At 37.8% G+C, this 25974-nt stretch overlaps 1 protein-coding gene across 1 annotated transcript in view; it reads right to left on the bottom strand.

Annotated features, from left to right (window-relative positions):
- Nucleotides 1–16407, bottom strand: part of LOC115415928 (glutamate receptor 2-like) — a 64728-nt gene extending 48321 nt beyond the window's left edge. Inside the window, exon 1 of the mRNA XM_030129611.1 lies at nt 16139–16407. Within this exon, the coding sequence (XP_029985471.1) occupies nt 16139–16208 (70 nt within the window). The 5' untranslated portion in view covers nt 16209–16407. The remainder of the gene's footprint in view (nt 1–16138) is intronic.
- Nucleotides 16408–25974: the final 9567 nt, after the last annotated feature.

Genomic DNA, 25974 nt, shown 5'->3' on the forward strand with positions numbered 1-25974 from the left:
AGGACAACTCCATTGTTCTTCCGTCACTATCAAACATTTCTTGCAGGACGAAGGCAGAGTGATTAAACTAATGAATGGGTTTTCCATCCAGACCCACATCAGCTCAGAGCGGAGGTCTGGAGTGGAGAGAGCAGAATGGGGTCAGGTTTCCTTAGCATGGGGGGGGGGGGGGGGGCTGTGGTCCCACACTGTAAAAAAATCTGTAATTTAACAGCATTTTCACTGTTTATTTGACATATTTTTCCTGTATTTTTCAGATACAGGAAAATATAAATGAAATGACAAAAACAGACTGTGATTTTACATGTCAGATGGAAAATAACATGAAAAAACTGGAACTGTGAATAACCAGAAAATTTTAATTTTTTAAAAGAATTTTTTTTTTCACAGAATAATACAGTTAAAATACATTTGCAAATGTATCATAATTTCACAAATATTTATTTTCTACTTATGAGATTAAACTGTTAATCTTAATTAAAACTTTTAAACTGTACAAATACAGTTTTTATCAGTAGATTGAACAACTGAGTCTAATTGAAAATTATTTATATATATATTTATAGAGAATTGGATTGTTTTAATACATGTAAATATTCTTTATTAAACATTAAAAAGTAAAAAAAAAAAAAAAAAAGTAAAATCTCATGTAAAGTCAGGGCAAAAAACTGTATTTGAACTATGGAAAATTACCGTATTTTTATGAGATGGTTATTTTCTGTTACTTTACAGTATTTTTGGCACCCCAGCTGCTAGAATATTACTGTTTTTTACGATTTTTTTTTTTTTTTTAACAGTGCATCAGTGGGGGGGGGGGGGGGGGGCAGTGGTCCCATCATACAGGCATGACTGCCCCCCCCCCCCCCCAGAGGAGCTTCAGTAGGCTGAAGTGTGACCATGCTCCTTCTTCTGTCATGTGAATTCAGTCTCAGTCATGACCCACAGACTGACACAGAACACCACCGACCTGCAGGGGTTGGACAAAATAATGGAAACACCTTAAAAAGTCAACAAAATATAATTTAATATGGTGTAGGTCCGCCTTTTGCGGCAATTACAGCCTCAATTCTCCAAGGTATTGATTCATACAACTTGTGAATAGTTTCCAAAGGAATTTTCAGCCATTCTTCAGTTAGAATACCCTCCAACTCTTTTAGAGACGATGGCGGTGGAAATCGACGTCTTACTTGAATCTCTAAAACTGACCATAAATGCTCAATAATGTTGAGGTCTGGGGACTGTGCCGGCCATACGAGATGCTCAACTTCATTAGAATGTTCCTCATGCCATTCTTTAACAATTCTTGCTGTATGGATTGGGGCATTATCATCTGGAGGTGAAGGTGTTTCCATTATTTTGTCCAACCCCTGTACAGCTGCACTCATGTCTGCATTTACTGTCCAACTGCAGATCAGGACACACAGAAAATACAATGAAATGTGTACATATATATATATATATATATATATATATATATATATATATATATATATATATACGAGGGCCGTTCAATAAGTTCATGGCCTCACCCAGAACAGAACAACACAGACTGATAATTTATATTTTATTTTTCAACATAATCTCCATTTACAGCAATGCACTTGGTCCATCGATGTTCAAGCGTCACTATCCCATCACGAAAGAATGTAACATCCTGTATTATAACAACCAGTATTTGTGGGTGAGGCCATGAACTTATTGAACAGCCCTCGTACAGACAGATAGATAGATAGATAGATAGATAGATAGATAGATAGATAGATAGATAGATAGATAGATAGATAGATAGATAGATAGATAGATAGATAGATAGATAGATAGATAGATAGATAGATAGATAGACAGACAGACAGACAGACAGATATGCCTCTTTGAACTGGACTGTTACCTATATGCAGTATAAGCTGTTATTAAGCCCCTGTCCAACCTGAAGATATGCAACAAATACCACCAACTGAGGGTTAGGGGTTAGGGGTTAGGGTTTGCTTTGGCATACTTGGATCTCCACACATTCTTATGGCAGGTTGAATATTTACAATACAATACGATACAATACAAATCACAACACTAGCACCATGATACAATATATCATGATTCTGTTAAAAAGGCCATTTTTTTTTTGTTTCTTTTTTAAATGATTATTTCCTTGAAGAATTGAATTCCATCATAAATCTGCATAAATCCTAAACACATTTGTATTTGATCCCAACAGGATCTAATGTTCTATCAGCAAATGTTCCAACTGTGTTCAAACTGAAATTCTGTTTCACAGACATTCCAGTTTCAGATCCTGTTCAAATGTTCAGATTCTATTAGTTCACAACTAACATCAGAACAGGATTGGAGTTCAATCCCAACAAAGGAACAAACATTATTGAATAAAAGAGTGTGAAAGAAGAAGAAATCAAATAGAAACAAAAAAAACAAAAATGAACCTCCACAGTATCTGCATTTGAATAAATACCTACCTACCTAATATCGTGATCTACTGCAGACCCTAACCCAGGACCAAGAGGCTCCAACACCCTGTGACCCCCCCCCCCCAGGCAGAGCTGGGTCCATCTCATGTTAGTTCAGGTTCCACATTCAGCCCCATTTGACCTGCAGTGTACAGAGGACTGAACCTGAACTACTGAAAACATATGTACAGAAATCTAAAAATGAGTGGATAAATGAAATATAGAAAGAAACAAGAAAAGACAAAGAAAATGGAAACAGAAAGCAACGCAGAAATACATGCAGGGATACAAATTAAAGAAGGAAAAATAGAAATAAGGACAAACAGACAAACCAACAAAAAACAGACAGACAAACAGATAAACAGACAAACAAAAACAAACAAACAAACAAACAAACACACAAAAACAGACAAACCAAAACAAACAGACAAACAAAAAAAAAACAGACAAAAAAAACAGACAGACAAACAAACAAACAAAAAAACAATCAGACACAGACAAACAAACAAACAAACAAACAACAAACAGACAAACTAACAAACAAACAGACAGACAAACAAAAACATGAGAAAAACAAACAGACAAACAAAAAAACAAACAGACAAACACAAACAAACACACAAACAAACAAACACACAAAAACAAACAGACAAACAAAAAACAATCAGACACAGACAAACAAACAAACAACAAACAGACAAACTAACAAACAGACAGATAAACAAAAACATGAGTAAAACAAACACACAAACAAACAAAAAACAAACAGACAAACAAAAACAAACAAACAGACAAACACAAACAGACAAACAAACACACAAAAACAAACACACAAACAAAAACAAACAGACAAAAAAACAAACACACAAACAGACAAAAAACAAATGGACAAAAAACAAACAAACAAACAAACAGACAGACAGACAAAAAACAAACAGACAGACAAACCCAGATGAAAACCTAACCTCCTTTGGCAGATGTAAAATTATTTATATTTATTAATCCTTTCACAATAAAATGTGAATAACTTGAACAAATGTGAAACTCCTGACATTTCCTCAGATAAACATGTGCACTTTTAACAATACAACACCTGTTCATAAATGTTGTTTTGCATTTGGATAAACTGTGTCCATAATAAGCTGCCACATAGGTGAAACTGCTTTTCTAATCTCAGTAGATATTTCAGGATGTCCATGGTTGTTCAGGTTATTCACATTTTCATTTTAAAGTTTGAAGTAATTTCCCTTTCACATTAAAACACAAACAGAACCTTGAATTCTTCTGTATCGTTAATTCTTCCTGGTTTTGTTTTTGTCCTGCTCCAGCCCCTGTAGATCCCACCCCCCTGAACAAACATGAGTTTGACCTCCTGCTCTGGACTGAGAACTGAAGAAGGAATCAAACTAACGGAGGGAATTCCACATGTCCACAGGTTCAAACTAACCCTTTCTGTGATGCTGAGGCCAGTTCCTGTCTGACTGGGTCACCTGTAGTCTGTGTTCCACCGACACTCAAACTGTGAATATGACTTTCACATCAAAACTGTCCAATAGAAAAAACTGGTCTATGACGCAAAACTGTAACGGAAAGACCAACTAGAGTCACATGACCAAAACAAAGAGATGTGGATGGACGTCAGAACAAGAGAAGAAGAAGAGTTTTACCCAAACATGTGTGTGTGTGTGTGTGTGTGTGTGTGTGTGTGTGTGGACACCACAGGAAAGCACAGAAGAATTTAGAATTTAGGAGCAGAGAGAGGAGGAAGTAGCATTCAGGATTCAAACCAACACACAACAACACACACAGAGATTCTGCTGATTTTATTGATTTCTTTTTTTGTTAATTTTCTTGATTATTTTATTCATTTTGTAGATTTTTTTTGTTCAATTTATTGATTATTTTGTTCATTTTATTGATTTTTTGTTCATTTTGTTGATTTTTTTGTTCATTTTGTTGATTATTTTGTTCATTTTGTTGTTTATTTTGTTCATTTTGTTGATTATTTTGTTAATTTTGTAGATTTTTTTGTTAATTTTGTTGATTATTTTGTTCATTTTGTTGTTTATTTTGTTCATTTTGTTGATTATTTTGTTAATTTTGTAGATTTTTTTGTTCATTTTGTTGATTATTTTGTTCATTTTGTTGATTATTTTATTCATTTTGTTGATTATTTTGTTCATTTTGTCAATTTTTTTGTTGGTTTTATTGATTTTTTTGTTCATTTTTTTTATTATTTTGTTCATTTTGTAGATTATGTTGTTCATTTAGTAAATTTTTTTGTTCATTTTGTTGATTATTTTGTTCATTTTATTGATTTTTTGTTCATTTTGTTGATTTTTTTGTTCATTTTGTTGATTATTTTGTTCATTTTGTTGTTTATTTTGTTCATTTTGTTGATTATTTTGTTAATTTTGTAGATTTTTTTGTTAATTTTGTTGATTATTTTGTTCATTTTGTTGTTTATTTTGTTCATTTTGTTGATTATTTTGTTAATTTTGTAGATTTTTTTGTTCATTTTGTTGATTATTTTGTTCATTTTGTTGATTATTTTATTCATTTTGTTGATTATTTTGTTCATTTTGTTGATTATTTTATTCATTTTGTTGATTATTTTGTTCATTTTGTCAATTTTTTTGTTGATTTTATTGATTTTTTTGTTCATTTTTTTTGATTATTTTGTTCATTTTGTAGATTATGTTGTTCATTTAGTAAATTTTTTTGTTCATTTTGTTGATTATTTTGTTCATTTTATTGATTGTTTTGTTCATTTTGTTGATTATTTGTTCTTTTTTTCATTTTTGGTTATTGTGTTTATTTTTGTGTATAGATGTGTGTGTGTGTGGACACCACAGGAAAGCACATCAGTTTAGAATTTAATAGGAGATAGAGGAGGAACCAGCATTCTAGATTCAAACCAACACAGATTTATGGAAGGACCCACACTGACATCTACCACAACTAAAGAAACTAAAGGACCCACACTGACATCTACCACAACTAAAGAAACTAAAGGACCCGCACCGACATCTACCACAACTAAAGAAACTAAAGGACCCACACTGACATCTACCACAACTAAAGAAACTAAAGGACCCACACTGACATCTACCACAACTGAAGAAACTAAAGGACCCACACTGACATCTACCACAACTACAGAAACTAAAGGACCCACACCGACATCTACCTCAACTGAAGAAACTAAAGGACCCACACTGACATCTACCACAACTACAGAAACTAAAGGACCCACACTGACATCTACCACAACTACAGAAACTAAAGGACCCACACTGACATCTACCACAACTAAAGAAACTAAAGGACCCACACTGACATCTACCGCAACTAAAGAAACCAAAGGACCCGCACCGACATCTACCTCAACTAAAGAAACTAAAGGACCCACACTGACATCTACCACAACTACAGAAACTAAAGGACCCACACTGACATCTACCACAACTAAAGAAACTAAAGGACCCACACTGACATCTACCACAACTAAAGAAACTAAAGGACCCGCACCGACATCTACCACAACTAAAGAAACTAAAGGACCCACACTGACATCTACCACAACTGAAGAAACTAAAGGACCCACACCGACATCTACCACAACTAAAGAAACTAAAGGACCCACACTGACATCTACCACAACTGAAGAAACTAAAGGACCCACACTGACATCTACCACAACTAAAGAAACTAAAGGACCCACACCGACATCTACCACAACTAAAGAAACTAAAGGACCCACACTGACATCTACCACAACTACAGAAACTAAAGGACCCACACCGACATCTACCACAACTAAAGAAACTAAAGGACCCACACTGACATCTACCACAACTACAGAAACTAAAGGACCCGCACCGACATCTACCTCAACTGAAGAAACTAAAGGACCCACACTGACATCTACCACAACTGAAGAAACTAAAGGACCCACACTGACATCTACCACAACTAAAGAAACTAAAGGACCCACACTGACATCTACCACAACTAAAGAAACTAAAGGACCCACACTGACATCTACCACAACTAAAGAAACTAAAGGACCCACACTGACATCTACCACAACTAAAGAAACTAAAGGACCCACACTGACATCTACCACAACTAAAGAAACTAAAGGACCCACACTGACATCTACCACAACTAAAGAAACTAAAGGACCACACTGACATCTACCGCACACTGACATAGAAACTAAAAGGACCCACATTGACATCTACCACAACTAAAGAAACTAAAGGACCCACACTGACATCTACCACAACTAAAGAAACTAAAGGACCCACACTGACATCTACCACAACTAAAGAAACTAAAGGACCCACACCGACATCTACCACAACTAAAGAAACTAAAGGACTGACACTGACATCTACCACAACTAAAGAAACTAAAGGACCCACACTGACATCTACCGCAACTAAAGAAACTAAAGGACCCACACCGACATCTACCGCAACTAAAGAAACTAAAGGACCCACACTGACATCTACCACAACTGAAGAAACTAAAGGACCCACACTGACATCTACCACAACTAAAGAAACTAAAGGACCCACACTGACATCTACCACAACTAAAGAAACTAAAGGACCCACACTGACATCTACCACAACTAAAGAAACTAAAGGACCCACACTGACATCTACCGCAACTAAAGAAACTAAAGGACCCACACCGACATCTACCACAACTAAAGAAACTAAAGGACCCACACTGACATCTACCACAACTGAAGAAACTAAAGGACCCACACTGACATCTACCACAACTAAAGAAACTAAAGGACCCACACTGACATCTACCGCAACTAAAGAATCTCATCAGCACAGCAGGGATTGAATGGACAAACCAACATTCCACACCAGTGTTTGGAACACATTTATATAAATATGGGAGCGTTTAGCTCAGATGGACCATGGACCAAACAACCACATGGACCACACAAAAACGACATGCCAGCTAAAACGGCACCACCACCACCCCAAATTGAAATCCAAAATCAAGTTTTTATGAGGAAAAAATTGTGGTTTTATTTTTGGCCAAAATCGTACAGTCCTAGCGTCTCATTGAGAAAGCGTATATATGTATACATGTAGCGCTGATGGTATCAGGGGCTGGGGTGTATGCGGTCTGAGCTGGTCACCAATGGACAGCACAAACGGGTCTGGCAGACGTCCTGAAACCAAACCAAGTGGTGGACTCAGAACCACCACATAAATCAAGGAGCCCGGTGCCGCTGGTACCAACGGGTCTATTCACACCTGGACGGGCCTTTGGTTCCACTTGTTTGATTCGGATCCAATGTGGATTTTATTTTTTTTGGGTCAGATCACAATTTCATTGCACTTTTTACTAGTGGACCAAACTTTGTAAACAGAAGCAGAATGTGATCAACTGCCCCAGCATTAAGGATGTAATGATTACTGGTATGATGATAAACCGCAGTATAATTCCTCACAGTTAGTATTACCGTTTAAATTCAAATTATCATGATAAACGTGTTTGATTACCGCACTTTGAAAACTAATGGTACTGCACATGTCCTGGACAAGCAGCATCTATCTATCTATCTATCTATCTATCTATCTATCTATCTATCTATCTATCTATCTATCTATCTATCTATCTATCTATCTATCTATCTATCTATCTATCTATCTATCTATCTATCTATCTATCTATCTATCTATCTATCTATCTATCTAAAACAAACTCAAACAGCTCCAACATGACCTGGAAAACAGTCAAACAATGTCCATAAGGTTCCATCTTTAATGCACATTTGTATATTTGATTGTTTACATGTTAATATTTTGTTTCTGCAACAGAAAGTACATTGTGGCTATTATTTATTTATTTATTCATTCATTCATTCATTCATTCATTCATTCATTTTTCAAAATACAACTTGGTTAAATTCTTTCAGTGTGTGTATCAGTACTTTTTGAACATTTTGAGCACAGTTTTACCAATATCGCGATAATAATGATAACCATGATAATTTTGGTCACAATAACCGTGATATGAAATGTTCATATCGTTACATCCCTAGCAGGCATTGGACAGAAAAGTTGAGGTCGGGGCCAATCAGAGACGGCAAGTGTTGGTGAAAACAAACATGGAGGTTCTACATACAGTTGTGGTTTTCAGAATCTATCTTCTATTTGTACAGACACACATTTACTAAAATACTGTGACGGGTCCAGAACAGCTGATTGGATCCAGTTTGGACAAATGGACATGTGACCAAATGTCCAGTAGATGTTCAGTGTCCTCATTGGTCCACATCTGTCCTGGGCTCATGGCTGCTGCTGTTAGCTCTGACTACCCATGATTAGGCTGAGTATTGGTAAGAATCTGGCGATACAATACAACTAACAATACTAGGATCACGATACGATATATCACGATATATCATGATACTGTTAAAAAGGCAGTTTTTTGTTTGTTTCTTTTTTTTTTAAATGATTATTTCCTGTAAGAATTGAATTCCATCATAAATCTGCACAAATCCTAAACACATTTGTATTTGATCCCAACAGGATCTAATGTTCTATCACCAAATGTTCCAACTGTGTTCAAACTGAAATTCTGTTTTACAGACATTCCAGTTTCAGATCCTGTTCAAATGTTCACATTCTATTAGTTCAAACTAACATCAGAACAGGATTGGAGTTCAATCCAAACAAAGGAACCAACATCTGCCTCTCAGACAGAAAAAAGTGCTTTTAGGAGGATTCAGATAACCAATATTTAATAAAACAGTGTTAAATAATAATAAATTAGATAAAAACAATAAAGAAAACAAAAAAACAAAAATGAACCTCCACCATATCTGCATTTAAATAAATACCTAAAAATATTATACAGTACTTTTAAATATTGATACAGCATTGTGATTAGGGATGGAACCAGATGAACATTTCATATCACGGTTATTGTGACCAAAATTATCAGTTATCACTATTACCAAGGCATTATTGAAATTGTGCTCAAAATATTCAAAAAGTACTGATACACACACTGAAAGAATTTAACCAAGTTGGATTAAAAAAAAAAAACAGCAACAACAACAAAACAAATAAAATAATCGTCCCACTGTCCCTTCTGTGTCAGAAACATTCACATATTAACCCTTAGTGGTCTGAGTCTATTCTGTCTGTTTTTCAGTCCTTTTGATTTGGCCTTTATATACTATAGAAACAAATGTTTACTATACCCATGTTTGGATCTGTTTTTTCAGCACAACTTCATCTGTATCATCTGTCTATTATTTTTTCACTTTAACCTACTATAAAAACACAAAAGGACAGAAAACACAAAAAATTACATAAAATCCAATTTGAAAAATGTATATAATTTATTGCATAAATAACACACAGATGTTTAACGAACCTTTTCACAGACTTTAAAAGTGAATATTGGTTCCAAATATTAGGTATAGAAAATTAAAATTGTAATAAATTAAAACTATACTCAAATATTTGACATTAAGGCAGATCTTTCCATCGGGTTTTTTCCCCTAAAAGTACGGTAATCAAACACAGTTCTCATGAGAATTAGAATTTAAACACTAATACTAACTGTCTGTGATTTTACCGCTGTTTATCATTATACTGGTAATCGTTACATCCCTAGTTCCACATTCAGATCAGTTCAATCTGCCGTGGGTCGGACCAGTCAAATATGATCACAATAACTCATAAATGACAACTCCAAAATTTTCTCTTTGTAAATGTTAACATTTTAATGCAATTTTACTGTATTTACACTAAAACAAACTATCATTTCTTAAACAACATGAATATCATGAACCAATATGAACATTCTGAACTGTCTTCATCTAAATCAGTTTATTTGAACCAATATTCAGCCTGTTCTTAAATGTTTGGTGTGTGTTTGTAGATCTGGACATTAGAATGAACATGTGTAAATGATCAACTGAAGCAGAATACTGGTACAATTGCACTGATTTTTCTTCAGAAATGTCAGTTTGTTTATGTTATTTACATTGTTTTACTGCAGGGCTGTCAAACATGCGTCCCCCCAAAGGTTCCAGTCCGACCCCTGGGATGAATTTACAAAGTGTATAAATTCCACAGTCCAGGCTGTGGAACTCATGTTAGTGTGGGTTCCACATCCAGACCAATCTGATCTACAGTCCAATAAGAACAGCAGAAGAACCCACACAGAAGAACCACTGCAGATTTACTACTGGGTTTGATGGAACAAATAATATGACATTATGTTTATAAATAATGACAACTGCAAATGTTTGTCTTTGTTTCAGTGCAAAAAAATCACATTAAATTGTGAAACTCTTTCCATTTCCAAACTCTCCTGTACCAATAAAATGTGACTAACCTGAACAAATGTGTCCAACCTGAAATGTCTGTATTAAATTCAGTCCAGTTTGAACTCTTTTCTTCCTGTTCCTCAGTGTTTAGTGTCTTTGGAGATCTGATCCAGAATGCACATGGACTAATGAGAAGTGGAGGAAGAAGACTGAGAAAATTACACTGATTTTTATGAAGAAATTTCAGTTTTTTTCAGGTTCTTCACATCTGTTTTGTTTGGATAGTTTATAAAAGTAAGTATTTTCATAATTTAATGGGTTTTTTTTCACTCAAACACAGACATAAATTGTCAGTTGTCATTATTTCTGGGTTCTTCTGTTCTTCTTTTCCTGGTTGGGTCCAGTGCAGATCAGATCAGACTGCATGTGGAACCTGACAGAACAGGAGTTTAGAACCCTGGGTTAAAGGACAGTTTGTAGATGTAAACATTTTCATCATATAATTTTACCTTTTTCACTCTAAAACACAGAGGAAAGTTTGCAGTTGACATTATTTATATATTATTTTGTTCTTCTTTTACTGGTCCAGCCCAGGTGGGATCAAACTTGCCTGAATGTGGCCCCTGGACTCAGCCCTGACATAATTCATACACAAACGGACAAAAGTATTGGGACACGTTGAATTCAGGTGTTTCTTTTCTTACAAGCTGTAAAGAGAGCAAATATTTCATCATTTCTGGTTCATAATATAATCTAAGGATTCAGAGATTCTGGATCAATCTCTGCACATTTTCTTAGTTGCATAACTTTTGGCACACAAAATGTACATGTACTGTAAAGTATGGAGCAAACATGTGTTTGACTGTGTGACCACCAGTGTGGTAGAATCTGTGGGGTTCAGAACAAACGTTCCATAAGCACAACGTTCTCTTCAGATCAGAACGGTCTGAGTCAAACCCAAATGGACCCCGGTCTGTGTTTGTGTTGAATCCAGGTGTTTGTGTTCTAACAGGTTCTGGGGTCCAAAACAAGAAGGACTAATGTCAGAATACAGCTGGATATTATGGGATAGATATCAGTGCATTGGTTCGTTTGGTTTAATTCTTCTCTTTGTTTCTAAAATGACTCACAAATGGTTTGGACTGAATTTAGATCAACATTGATTATTTTTATTTACTTTTTTATCCGTGACTATGATTTTAAATGTTCTACCTCTAAACTGATAACATATTATTCAGGCTATTTTGTACTCACTCAAGACACCATCACCTAAACACAAACACTACTCAAAAATCATCAAAACTCCCCAGGGCAGCTGTGGCTACAGGTGTAGTTTACCACCACCAGAGGGAGAATGTGAGAGCCAATGAAGAATGGATCAATAATGTAAAGCACTTTGGGTGTCTAGAAAAGCGCTATATAAAATCCAATCTATTATTATTATTATTATTATTATTATTATTAAAATTCACCAAAATGACCCTAAAACCACCTAAAAATTACTCTAAAACCACCTAAAAAAAAACCCACCCAAAACCCACCAAAAAATCACCTAAAAACCACCTTAAAGTTCCTCCAAAACCACCTAAAATTCCCCCTTAAACCGCCCAAAGCTGAGTGAATTAAACCTGTCAGATGAGCTGATCTGTGCATGAGGAAACTGTGGACCCCAGTCTGTAGACCCTGGTCTGTGGACCCCAGTCTGTAGACCCTGGTCTGTGGACCCCAGTCTGTAGACCCCGGTCTGTAGACCCCAGTCTGTAGACCCCGGTCTGTGGACCCCAGTCTGTAGACCCTGGTCTGTGGACCCCAGTCTGTAGACCCCGGTCTGTAGACCCCAGTCTGTAGACCCCGGTCTGTGGACCCCAGTCTGTAGACCCCGGTCTGTAGACCCCAGTCTGTAGACCCCGGTCTGTGGACCCCAGTCTGTAGACCCCGGTCTGTAGACCCCAGTCTGTAGACCCCAGTCTGTGGACCCCAGTCTGTGGACCCCAGTCTGTAGACCCCGGTCTGTAGACCCCAGTCTGTGGACCCCAGTCTGTAGACCCCAGTCTGTGGACCCCAGTCTGTGTTTCCGTTGAATGCAGGTGTTTGTGTTCTAACAGGCTCTGGGATCCAAAACAAGAAGGACTAATGTCAGAAAACAGTTGGATATTATGGGATAGATATCAGTGCATTGGTTCGTTTGGGTTCAATTATTATGTTTGTGTCTAAAATGACGCAAATGGTTTGGACTGAATTTAGATCAACACTGATTTAAAAAGAAAAAAAAAATCCATGACTATGATTTTAAATGTTGTATCTCTAAATTTATCAAATATTTTTCATGCTCTTCTGTGATCACCTAAAAACCACCTAAAACTGAAAATCACTTGGAAATCACCTAAAAACATCTAAAAATCATCCAAAAATTACCTAAAAAATCACCCCCAAACCGCCCAAAGCTGAGTGAATCAAACCCGTCAGGTGAGCTGATCTCTGCATGAGGAAACTGTGGACCCCAGTCTGTAGACCCCGGTCTGTGGACCCCAGTCTGTAGACCCTGGTCTGTGGACCCCAGTCTGTAGACCCCGGTCTGTGGACCCCAGTCTGTAGACCCTGGTCTGTGGACCCCAGTCTGTAGACCCCGGTCTGTGGACCCCAGTCTGTGGACCCCGGTCTGTAGACCCCAGTCTGTAGACCCCGGTCTGTAGACCCCGGTCTGTGGACCCCAGTCTGTAGACCCCAGTCTGTGGACCCTGTGGACCCCAGTCTGTGGACCCCAGTCTGTAGACCCCAGTCTGTGGACCCTGTGGACCCCAGTCTGTGGACATACTGAACTGGTCCAGTGTGAGTCCACAGAGTTGATATAATCCTCAGTATTTGGCTGTGGTTTAAGGGTAGATGTTTGCTCCTCAGTCTGATGGGATGACAGTAGATGGATCCATGAGGAAGAACAGTAGATGACTTTACTTTACTTTATTTTACTTTAGTTTTATTAATTCAGTTCTATTGTATTTTTAATTGTTTTTTCTTTTTTTTCTGTGTATTGTTCATTTGTGGTGGAGGTATTCACATCAGCCTCTTTTGGCTTCTAACCTCTCCTGCACCATGATGGTACTTGTTTGAATGTTGTTGTTTTACTTTTCTCTTGCTGTTTTATGATGTGCAAAGAAAGAAAGAAAGAAATTAGAATCTACAATCAGAGCAGGACAAATATTACAGACATTTACAGGAAGAACCCTGAAAATCAGTCGGGGAGAAAAACACTACATCAATCTTTGTATTGAATTTTTGTATTGTTGTATTTTTGTCTCTTTTTTTGTAAGTATTTGTGCATTTTTATTGTCCTTTGGTGTATTTATGTGTACTTCAGTGCATTTTGGCTTTTTTACATACTTCAGTGCAATGCACTGATATCTATCCCATAATATCCAACTGTGTTCTGACATTAGTCCTTCTTGTTTTGGACCCCAGAGCCTGTTAGAACACAAACACCTGCATTCAACAGAAACACAGACTGGGGTCCACAGACTGGGGTCCACAGACCGGGGTCCACAGACCCAGGTCTACAGACCGGGGTCCACAGACCGGGGTCCTCAGACCGGGGTCCACAGACCCAGGTCTACAGACCGGGGTCCACAGACTGGGGTCCACAGACCCGGGTCTACAGACCGGGGTCCTCAGACTGGGGTCTACAGACCAGGGTCCACAGACCGGGGTCCTCAGACTGGGGTCTACAGACCAGGGTCCACAGACCGGGGTCCTCAGACCAGGGTCCACAGACCAGGGTCCACAGACTGGGGTCTACAGACCGGGGTCCTCAGACTGGGGTCTACAGACCGGGGTCCTCAGACTGGGGTCTACAGACCAGGGTCCACAGACTGGGGTCTACAGACCGGGGTCCTCAGACTGGGGTCTACAGACCGGGGTCCACAGACCGGGGTCCTCAGACTGGGGTCTACAGACCAGGGTCCACAGACTGGGGTCCACAGACCGGGGTCCTCAGACTGGGGTCTACAGACCAGGGTCCTCAGACTGGGGTCTACAGACCAGGGTCCACAGACTGGGGTCCACAGACCGGGGTCCTCAGACTGGGGTCTACAGACCAGGGTCCACAGACTGGGGTCTACAGACCGGGGTCCTCAGACTGGGGTCTACAGACCAGGGTCCACAGACCGGGGTCCACAGACCGGGGTCCTCAGACTGGGGTCTACAGACCGGGGTCCACAGACTGGGGTCCACAGACCGGGGTCCTCAGACTGGGGTCTACAGACCGGGGTCCTCAGACTGGGGTCTACAGACCAGGGTCCACAGACTGGGGTCCACAGACCGGGGTCCTCAGACTGGGGTCTACAGACCAGGGTCCACAGACTGGGGTCCACAGACCGGGGTAGGTGGTTTTGGAGGAATTTTAAGGTGGTTTTTAGGTGATTTTTAGGTGTGTTTTGCGTGTTTTTTAGGTGGTTTTTGGGTGATTTTAAGGTGTTTTTTTGGGTAGTTTTTAAGTGGTTTTTAAGTGGTTTTTGGGTGGTTTTAGGGTAATTTTTGGGTGATTTTTAGGTGGTTTTAGGGTAATTTTTGTTGAATTTTGGTGATTTTTGAGTAGGTTTTGGGTGAGTAGAGTGGTTTATATCAATTTAGACTTTAAAATCACAGTCATGGATAAAAAAATACTACTAATAATAAAATAATCAGTGTTGATCTAAATTTGGTCCAAACCATCTGTGAGTCATTTTAGACACAAACATAAACTGAACCCAAACGAAGCGATGCACTGACATCTATCCCATAATATCCAGCTGTGTCCTTGTTGTTTGGGGTCCCAGAGCCTGTTAGAACCCAGACACCTGGATGGTCCAGACCGGGCTCCGTTCATGGACTCGGAGCTTCTTCTCTGTGTGGGTTCGGGTCTGTTCATGTGGATCAGACCCATATGGCAGAACCACAGTCAGCTGGACCTGACCCACACACAGTCAGTGAATGCATATTATTGTCTGTTCAGACCTCAAACACTGACACTCATGCACACTCCCGTGCGCGCACACGCCGCGGACTGCACTGGTTTCAAGGATTCACGCGCATATATGCACGTACACAAATATAAAAGATGAAAATGTTGACATAATTAGAACACTGCAGCAGAAAGAGGAGGAAAAGGAGGAGGAGGAGGAGGAGGAGGAGAGGGAGGAGGAGGAGGTGATGGAGGAGGTGATGGAGGAGGTGATGGAGGCCGCATTTATGAAGAGAACTGAAGCTCAGACAGACAGACAGACAGATGAGCCTTACAAACACCGTTAATGCTCCTCGGTACCGCGGACATAAGCGGGCCCGGTGGGACCGGAGGTGCACCGGACAGATGTCCCAGCCTTACCGATCTGCACGCTCGGTGATCCGCAGGACGCCTCGTGCCACAGGAGCGTCAGCAGCAGCAGCAGCTTCATGGTTCCGTTCTCGGTCCTCCTTCGGCAGAACACGGTCCCGTTTCTACAGCCCCTCCGGTAAAAGGCAGGGGCTCATGGCGGTTATTCCGGTTTCGGTGAGAGGCGGCTCGAGCTCTGCAGATGCCGTACCGTCTCTCTATCGAGATGCGCGTGCCACTGCCGCTGCTGCTGCTCGCTCGGCTGCGGGGGGCGCGCGCGCCGAGGATTGCCAAGGAATACCGATGAGGCACGAGAGCGTCGGCGGCTTCAAACGGAAAAGCGGCCGCGTGCTCAAAGTGGGTGATGACGTTCCGTTAAACTGACAGTAGCGCGAGGAGCAGGAAGACACGAAGAGACACGAAGAAACACGAAGAAACACGAAGAGACACGAAGAGACATTTACTGACAGACATTTAAAACATTTACAGACATTTACTGACAGACATTTACTGACATTTAAAAACATTTACAGACATTTAAAAACATGTACAGACATTTACTGACAGACATTTACTGACATTTAAAAACATGTACAGACATTTACTGACAGACATTTACTGACATTTAAAAACATTTACAGACATTTACTGACAGACATTTAAAACATTTACAGACATTTAAAAACATGTACAGACATTTACTGACAGACATTTACTGACATTTAAAAACATGTACAGACATTTACTGACAGACATTTACTGACATTTAAAAACATTTACAGACATTTAAAAACATGTACAGACATTTACTGACAGACATTTACTGACATTTAAAAACATGTACAGACATTTACTGACAGACATTTACTGACATTTAAAAACATGTACAGACATTTACTGACATTTAAAAACATGTACAGACATTTACTGACATTTAAAAACATGTACAGACATTTAAAAACATTTACAGACATTTAAAAACATGTACAGACATTTACAGACATTTAAAAACATTTACAGACATTTACTGACATTTAAAAACATGTACAGACATTTAAAAACATTTACAGACATTTAAAAACATGTACAGACATTTAAAAACATTTACAGACATTTAAAAACATTTACAGACATTTAAAAACATTTACAGACATTTACTGACAGACATTTACTGACATTTAAAAACATGTACAGACATTTACTGACATTTAAAAACATGTACAGACATTTAAAAACATTTACAGACATTTAAAAACATTTACAGACATTTACTGACAGACATTTAAAACATTTACAGACATTTAAAAACATGTACAGACATTTACTGACAGACATTTACTGACATTTAAAAACATGTACAGACATTTACTGACAGACATTTACTGACATTTAAAAACATTTACAGACATTTAAAAACATGTACAGACATTTACTGACAGACATTTACTGACATTTAAAAACATGTACAGACATTTACTGACAGACATTTACTGACATTTAAAAACATGTACAGACATTTACTGACATTTAAAAACATGTACAGACATTTACTGACATTTAAAAACATGTACAGACATTTAAAAACATTTACAGACATTTAAAAACATGTACAGACATTTACAGACATTTAAAAACATTTACAGACATTTTAAAACATGTACAGACATTTAAAAACATTTACAGACATTTACTGACAGACATTTACTGACATTTAAAAACATGTACAGACATTTACTGACATTTAAAAACATGTACAGACATTTAAAAACATTTACAGACATTTAAAAACATGTACAGACATTTACAGACATTTAAAAACATTTACAGACATTTACTGACATTTAAAAACATGTACAGACATTTAAAAACATTTACAGACATTTAAAAACATGTACAGACATTTAAAAACATTTACAGACATTTAAAAACATTTACAGACATTTAAAAACATGTACAGACATTTACTGACAGACATTTACTGACATTTAAAAACATGTACAGACATTTACTGACATTTAAAAACATGTACAGACATTTACTGACATTTAAAAACATGTACAGACATTTAAAAACATTTACAGACATTTAAAAACATTTACAGACATTTAAAAACATGTACAGACATTTACAGACATTTAAAAACATTTACAGACATTTAAAAACATGTACAGACATTTACTGACAGACATTTACTGACATTTAAAAACATGTACAGACATTTACTGACATTTAAAAACATGTACAGACATTTACAGACATTTAAAAACATTTACAGACATTTAAAAACATGTACAGACATTTACTGACAGACATTTACTGACATTTAAAAACATGTACAGACATTTACTGACATTTAAAAACATGTACAGACATTTACTGACATTTAAAAACATGTACAGACATTTAAAAACATTTACAGACATTTAAAAACATGTACAGACATTTACTGACATTTAAAAACATGTACAGACATTTAAAAACATTTACAGACATTTAAAAACATGTACAGACATTTACTGACATTTAAAAACATGTACAGACATTTACTGACATTTAAAAACATGTACAGACATTTACTGACATTTAAAAACATGTACAGACATTTAAAAACATTTACTGACATTTAAAAACATGTACAGACATTTACTGACATTTAAAAACATGTACAGACATTTAAAAACATTTACAGACATTTAAAAACATGTACAGACATTTAAAAACATTTACAGACATTTAAAAACATTTACAGACATTTAAAAACATGTACAGACATTTACAGACATTTAAGAACATTTACAGACATTTAAAAACATGTACAGACATTTACTGACATTTAAAAACATGTACAGACATTTAAAAACATTTACTGACATTTAAAAACATGTACAGACATTTACAGACATTTAAAAACATGTACAGACATTTACTGACATTTAAAAACATGTACAGACATTTACTGACATTTAAAAACATGTACAGACATTTAAAAACATTTACAGACATTTAAAAACATGTACAGACATTTACTGACATTTAAAAACATGTACAGACATTTAAAAACATTTACAGACATTTAAAAACATGTACAGACATTTACAGACATTTAAGAACATTTACAGACATTTAAAAACATGTACAGACATTTACTGACATTTAAAAACATGTACAGACATTTAAAAACATTTACTGACATTTAAAAACATGTACAGACATTTACAGACATTTAAAAACATGTACAGACATTTACTGACATTTAAAAACATGTACAGACATTTACTGACATTTAAAAACATGTACAGACATTTAAAAACATTTACAGACATTTAAAAACATGTACAGACATTTACTGACATTTAAAAACATGTACAGACATTTAAAAACATTTACAGACATTTAAAAACATGTACAGACATTTACAGACATTTAAAAACATGTACAGACATTTACTGACATTTAAAAACATGTACAGACATTTAAAAACATTTACTGACATTTAAAAACATGTACAGACATTTACTGACATTTAAAAACATGTACAGACATTTAAAAACATTTACAGACATTTAAAAACATTTACAGACATTTAAAAACATGTACAGACATTTACAGACATTTAAAAACATTTACAGACATTTAAAAACATGTACAGACATTTAAAAACATTTACAGACATTTAAAAACATTTACAGACATTTAAAAACATGTACAGACATTTACAGACATTTAAAAACATTTACAGACATTTAAAAACATTTACAGACATTTAAAAACATGTACAGACATTTACAGACATTTAAAAACATTTACTGACATTTAAAAACATGTACAGACATTTACTGACATTTAAAAACATGTACAGACATTTAAAAACATTTACAGACATTTAAAAACATGTACAGACATTTACTGACATTTAAAAACATGTACAGACATTTACTGACATTTAAAAACATGTACAGACATTTAAAAACATTTACAGACATTTAAAAACATTTACAGACATTTAAAAACATGTACAGACATTTAAAAACATTTACAGACATTTAAAAACATTTACAGACATTTAAAAACATGTACAGACATTTACAGACATTTAAAAACATGTACAGACATTTAAAAACATTTACAGACATTTAAAAACATGTACAGACATTTACTGACATTTAAAAACATGTACAGACATTTAAAAACATTTACAGACATTTAAAAACATGTACAGACATTTACAGACATTTAAAAACATGTACAGACATTTACTGACAGACATTTACTGACATTTAAAAACATTTATAGACATTTATAGACAGACATTTACAGACATTTACAGACAGACATGGACAGACATTTACTGATTCCACCGAATTCAAAATAATCCACATATGAAAATTAACACAAGAACCAAAAAGATACAAACACCCACACACACCCACACACACACACACACACACACACACACACACACACACACACACACACACACACACACACACACACACATCCGGTGATGTCATGGATTTTTTCCACAGTATTTATCCATATTTTTTACAGCCTGTTTATGTTCTAGTCGTCCTTTACATTAGTTGTTTTTGCAGCGTTCTAATGAACATGCTTATTTATTTCTCAGTCCCTTTTCTTCAGATGCAACAAGTAAATACAGTAAATCTGTGTACAGCCTTCAACCACAACAAACACAACTGAATGCAACATGAAAACATGAACTGCGTACAGATTAAACACCACTTTAAACTGGGCTGTTATCTGTACACATTATAAGCTTCTGTGTGGATGTTCACACTGCGTAAAATACCACAGGATTAGGGGATAGGTTTGGGATTAGTGGTTAGGTTAGCAGTTAGCAGTTAGGGTTAGCGATTAGTGGTTAGGGTTAGGGTTAGCAGTTAGCGGTTAGGGATTAGTGGTTAGGGTTAGGGTTAGTGGTTAGCGGTTAGGGTTAGGGATTAATGGTTAGAGTTAGTGGTTAGCAGTTAGGGTTAGGGATTAATGGTTAGGGTTAGTGGTTAGCGGTTGGTGATTAATGGTTAGGGTTAGTGGTTAGGGTTAGGGATTAGTGGTTAGAGTTAGCGGTTAGGGTTAGGGATTAGTGGTTAGGGTTAGTGGTTAGCGGTTAGGGTTAGGGATTAATGGTTAGAGTTTTTGGTTAGCGGTTAGGGTTAGGGATTAGTGGTTAGGGTTAGTGGTTAGCAGTTAGGGTTAGGGATTAATGGTTAGGGTTAGTGGTTAGGGTTAACAGTTAGTGGTTAGGGTTAGCGGTTAGGGTTAGGGATTAGTGGTTAGGGTTATCTTTAGCGGTTAGGGATTAGCGGTCAGGGTTAGCGGTTAGTGGTTAGGGTTAACAGTTAGGGTTAGGGATTAGTGGTTAGGGTTAGCAGTGAGCAGTTAGGGATTAATGGTTAGGGTTAGGGATTAGTGGTTAGGGTTAGTGGTTAGTGGTTAGGGTTAGCGGTTAGCGGTTAGGGTTAACAGTTAGGGATTAGTGGTTAGGGTTAGCAGTGAGCAGTTAGGGATTAATGGTTAGGGTTAGGGATTAGTGGTTAGGGTTAGTGGTTAGCGGTTAGGGATTAATGGTTAGGGTTAGGGATTAGCGGTGAGGGTTAGTGGTTAGCAGTTAGGGATTAGTGGTTAGGGTTTGGGTTAGCGGTTACAGATATGTAAAGCGGAGATCTTGGCGTACACTGACATGCGATCAAATGGCGCTGAATAACGTGAAAGGATGAAAATGCGTACATATAACACACCTAATGCAGTAAGAACTGGAGTGACGTACAACACGATTTCATGAGATCAGTGCGACTAAATGGGTTAAAGGTTAACGTCAGTATTTAGTGTGACCTCTGACCCCAGGACAAGAAGCAGCACAAACCTTTAGAAACATCTGGAACGTGTTGGATGGAACCTGGAATCAAACTTCAGAAAGTGAACAAAAGGATGAAAAACATGTTAAGGTCAAAGGTCACAGTAAAAACCACCACTTTGGTTTAAACCTCAGTCACAAATGCCGTCACGAAAGGCTACGAACACCGTGCAAACAATTTATGGACCATTCCGTATGACCTTCTCAAAGTGGACTTATAAGAATGGAGTGGTGGTGGAGCGATCCTAACTTCGTACCCAGGTGGATGATCCTGTCCAAGATTTTCTACGAACATACTAGGAAACTGCCTTTCGCACAGCGCACGAACGAGTGCCTAAGGAACAACCGAAGAACAACGCACGATGTTTGTGGATCAGGAGGTTTTTCCAGAACCACATGTTCCTGGACGCAGGTAGATCAGAAGAACACATGATGGTGTTATTAAGGGTCCATGAAGGAGTTCAGATGAATGAAAGTACAGACAGATCCACACGGCGTTCTTAAGGTGGACTGAAGGGGTTTATAGGAGGTAGGACGGCATTGGTGCAACATTTGTGGCGTTCTTAGAGAGGTCGAATACAAACTGTCAAGACAGAGTGAAGGACTGAACTGAAACACACAGTGCAGAGGTGTTTTATGAACAGAAGAATAAACGTGATGAAATAAACATTTGTTTTATTCTCATACCTTCTACTTCAAATGTTATGGAGCCGATTTAGGGCCATAAGTTTTGTATATGAAAATATCAAATTTGAAACTGAAAATTTAAGTTTGATCTTGAAAAATACAACAATGTATTCCAATTAAAAATAAGTGTATGAAAAGGTTTTTTTTTCAGGTTAAATATAATATTGATTCACTTTGGTAATTCTTTTGAATAAATTATTTATTTTCATTTTTCACTTTCATATATATTTTAATATTTGAGGTTTGATTTTTTTTAGTTGCATGTTTTATCTTTTCAGATTCAGATCTTATTTTTTACAGTTTCAAAGCGTATTTTTTCCAGTTTCTGATATTTTTTTCACTTTCAAATCTCTTTTTTTCGCTTGTTCAACTTTTGGCCCTGATGTGGCGTGGAGGGAGTGGCCTCAACTGAGAGGGGCGTGGAATCATGAGTGACAGCGTGACAAAAATCTTAGGGACATTCCCGACTCATGTTGCCTTCAGGGTACGTAGGAACTAAAACAATTCAGACTCAACACTTTATATCCACTATATTCACGTCACTGGTAGTGAAAAAACGGATGCCAGTGACAAACGTACATTTAAAAGCTGTTGTAGACAGAACTGAGCAGCATTTGAGGTAGAAGAGGAATAAACCGAACTGGTGCCTTAAATGGAACCGGTTCCAAGAATGGAACTGGAACGCGACTGGATCCAGTGCAGTGTCACAGCAGTGTTCATATGTTCCACCTACCGTTCTGTGGAACTTCAAAGTATCCCTCCTGTTAGATGGACTCCTTTTTCTGGCAGTTGAAGCTGAGTTTTATTATCTGTTCATTTCCTGCTGTTGTGACTGGAGCAGGAAGTTCAACCACAAACTGACTTTACCTTCACTGTACTGAGTGGAAATCAGAAATATCATGTATTTAATGTGTGGCTGTTTATCTGCACAATCTGGCATCATTTATTCCTCTTATACTTCAAATGGTGCTCAGTACTCAGTACTAAATCGGCTCCATAAAATGCCTTCATCTGATGTCTTCTTCTAACTCCTAATTTCTAACAGTGCAGCTCAGTTTTCCTGCATATTTTATAGACATGCATGATTCAGCACCACGGACAGCGCCCCATCCCAAACCCCTCAAACACACAGTCCCATTCTTTTTTCATCTAAAACACTGAAAGGAAAACAGATGAATGGAGTTTAATGTCTGAAAAGAGCGTCTGTCATCAGCTAATTATGGTGGACATCTGTAATGCTGGGATAGGCTCCGCCCCCACGACTGGACTGAGCAGTTCAGAAAATGAACAAATGAATGAATGAATGAATGAACAGTCCTGTCAGATTAAAGTATGTTCAGTTTTTTTTTTTTTTTCCAAAGGTGAAAGTGGGTGTGGCTACAGATGTCCACATGACCTTTGGTGCTGGTTGATCTCTGTTCTGGACATTAGACTACGTTCAGCTGTTGTTGGTTTTTCTGTTCATGCTTTAGAATGTCCTTCTTCTTCTTCTGCTGCTGCTCAGTGTTTGCATAAACCCCAAATGAAAGTAGAACCGCACAAAATGTTTCAGGTTCTCTGGTCAATTATGATATTTTTCCCTCCTGTTTTTAAATTACAATGTTATTCATAATGTTCTCATAATATTATGACCTCATTTTTGTAAAATGTTGACTCCTTTTGTATTCAACTTTATTCTCATAAAATTATGTGTTTTATGTGGATGTTTTATGACTTTATTCTCGTAGTGACTAGTGTTTTTATTTTCTTATGTGGCTCTAATACACTGTCATGAAGCATTTTAGCTCTGATAAAAAGTAAGGGGGTCCATCCAGACAGGTGAGGGTGGGGGAGGGGGTCCATCCAGACAGGTGAGGGTGGGGGACGGCACTGGCGGTTCTAGCTTGAATGACACCCTGGGCCAGACGCCCCTCGAGCGCTTGAATGATGGTGTTTTATTACATGTCCACAAGGACATCTAAAAATATAGAAAAAGTAACAGGGTCAGTGTGGAAAAAAAGAATCTAATTTAAATGAAGTAGGAAAATACCCTGACAGGAGCCGACTGTCATGTGATGTGAGTAAAGGGCTGCCATGGTTCCACTGGGCCGTTTCTGAACCTGTTCAATGAATGATCCTCTTTAAAAATGGGGGGGGGGGTCTTAATGTCAAATACCACATTAGCCCTGATTTTCTGATGCAACAAGATGTTCTAAGCACTCCTGTGGAATTATTTTGAAATTTTAGTCCAACCCCCCACCCCCCCACCCCACACACACACCCCTAAAATTCCTTTTTTAACTCTGAAAATCTCCTCTTTCCCAGCTCCTCCACTCTTTTGTCCAGTGCAGTGTCTAAATCTGTTCATGATGGGACAGTTCATGATCCTGTCAGTGCCAGATTGGATCATAAGAGTACTGTGGACTAGGAACAGTCTAATGTCAAGGTCATGGTGGAGGTTAAAGGTCACCAAAATGACTAGTTTTTTTTCAGAAATTCATACCATTCTGACATTTATTAAATCTGTCCTCAGTTGTGTTCCTCTGGTTTCCTGGTGGGACCCCCCAGGCCTTTGGCCCTTTACAGACACAGTACAGACTACAGATTGACACATGGACAGAACATTTGAATTTGTCGCCATTAGTGCGAAGGGAAACACTAGCACACATTTAGGAGGGAAACACTAACACTTCATTCGTTCATTCATTCATTCATTCATTTTCTGAACCCGCTTTATCCTCATTAAGGTCATGGGGGCGGAGCCTATCCAGGTGCTTATGGGTGAAGGCGGGGTTCACCCTGGACATGTGACCAGTTCATCACAGACTGAACATATAGAGACAAACACACTGTCACATTCACACCTATGGGGGATTTAGATGAACCCATGAACCTATCAGAGCATGAGTTTGGATGGTGGGAGGAGCCAGAGGACCAGAGAGAACCCATTAACTTATCAGAGCATGTATTTGGATGGTGGGAGGAGCCAGAGTACCAGAGAGAACCCGCACAGACACGAGGAGAACATGCAAACTCCACACAGAAAGGCCCCACCACCATGGACAAAAGGTCCCACCCCTGTGGACTAAAGGCCACACCCCCATGGACTAAAGGTCCCACCCCCGTGGACTAAAGGTCCCACCCCCATGGACTAAAGGTCCCACCCCCGTGGACTAAAGGCCCCACCCCCATGGCCTACAGGCTCCACCCCCATGTCCTGGTGTTGAATGGAACCCAGGACCTTCTGTCTGAGGCTCCAGGTCTGTCCTCTGCACCACCAGGACAGGTTCATGTAAATGTCAGTGCTGTC

The sequence above is a fragment of the Sphaeramia orbicularis genome, unplaced genomic scaffold (assembly GCF_902148855.1).
Source record: "Sphaeramia orbicularis unplaced genomic scaffold, fSphaOr1.1, whole genome shotgun sequence".
NCBI classification, from domain to species: domain Eukaryota; kingdom Metazoa; phylum Chordata; class Actinopteri; order Kurtiformes; family Apogonidae; genus Sphaeramia; species Sphaeramia orbicularis.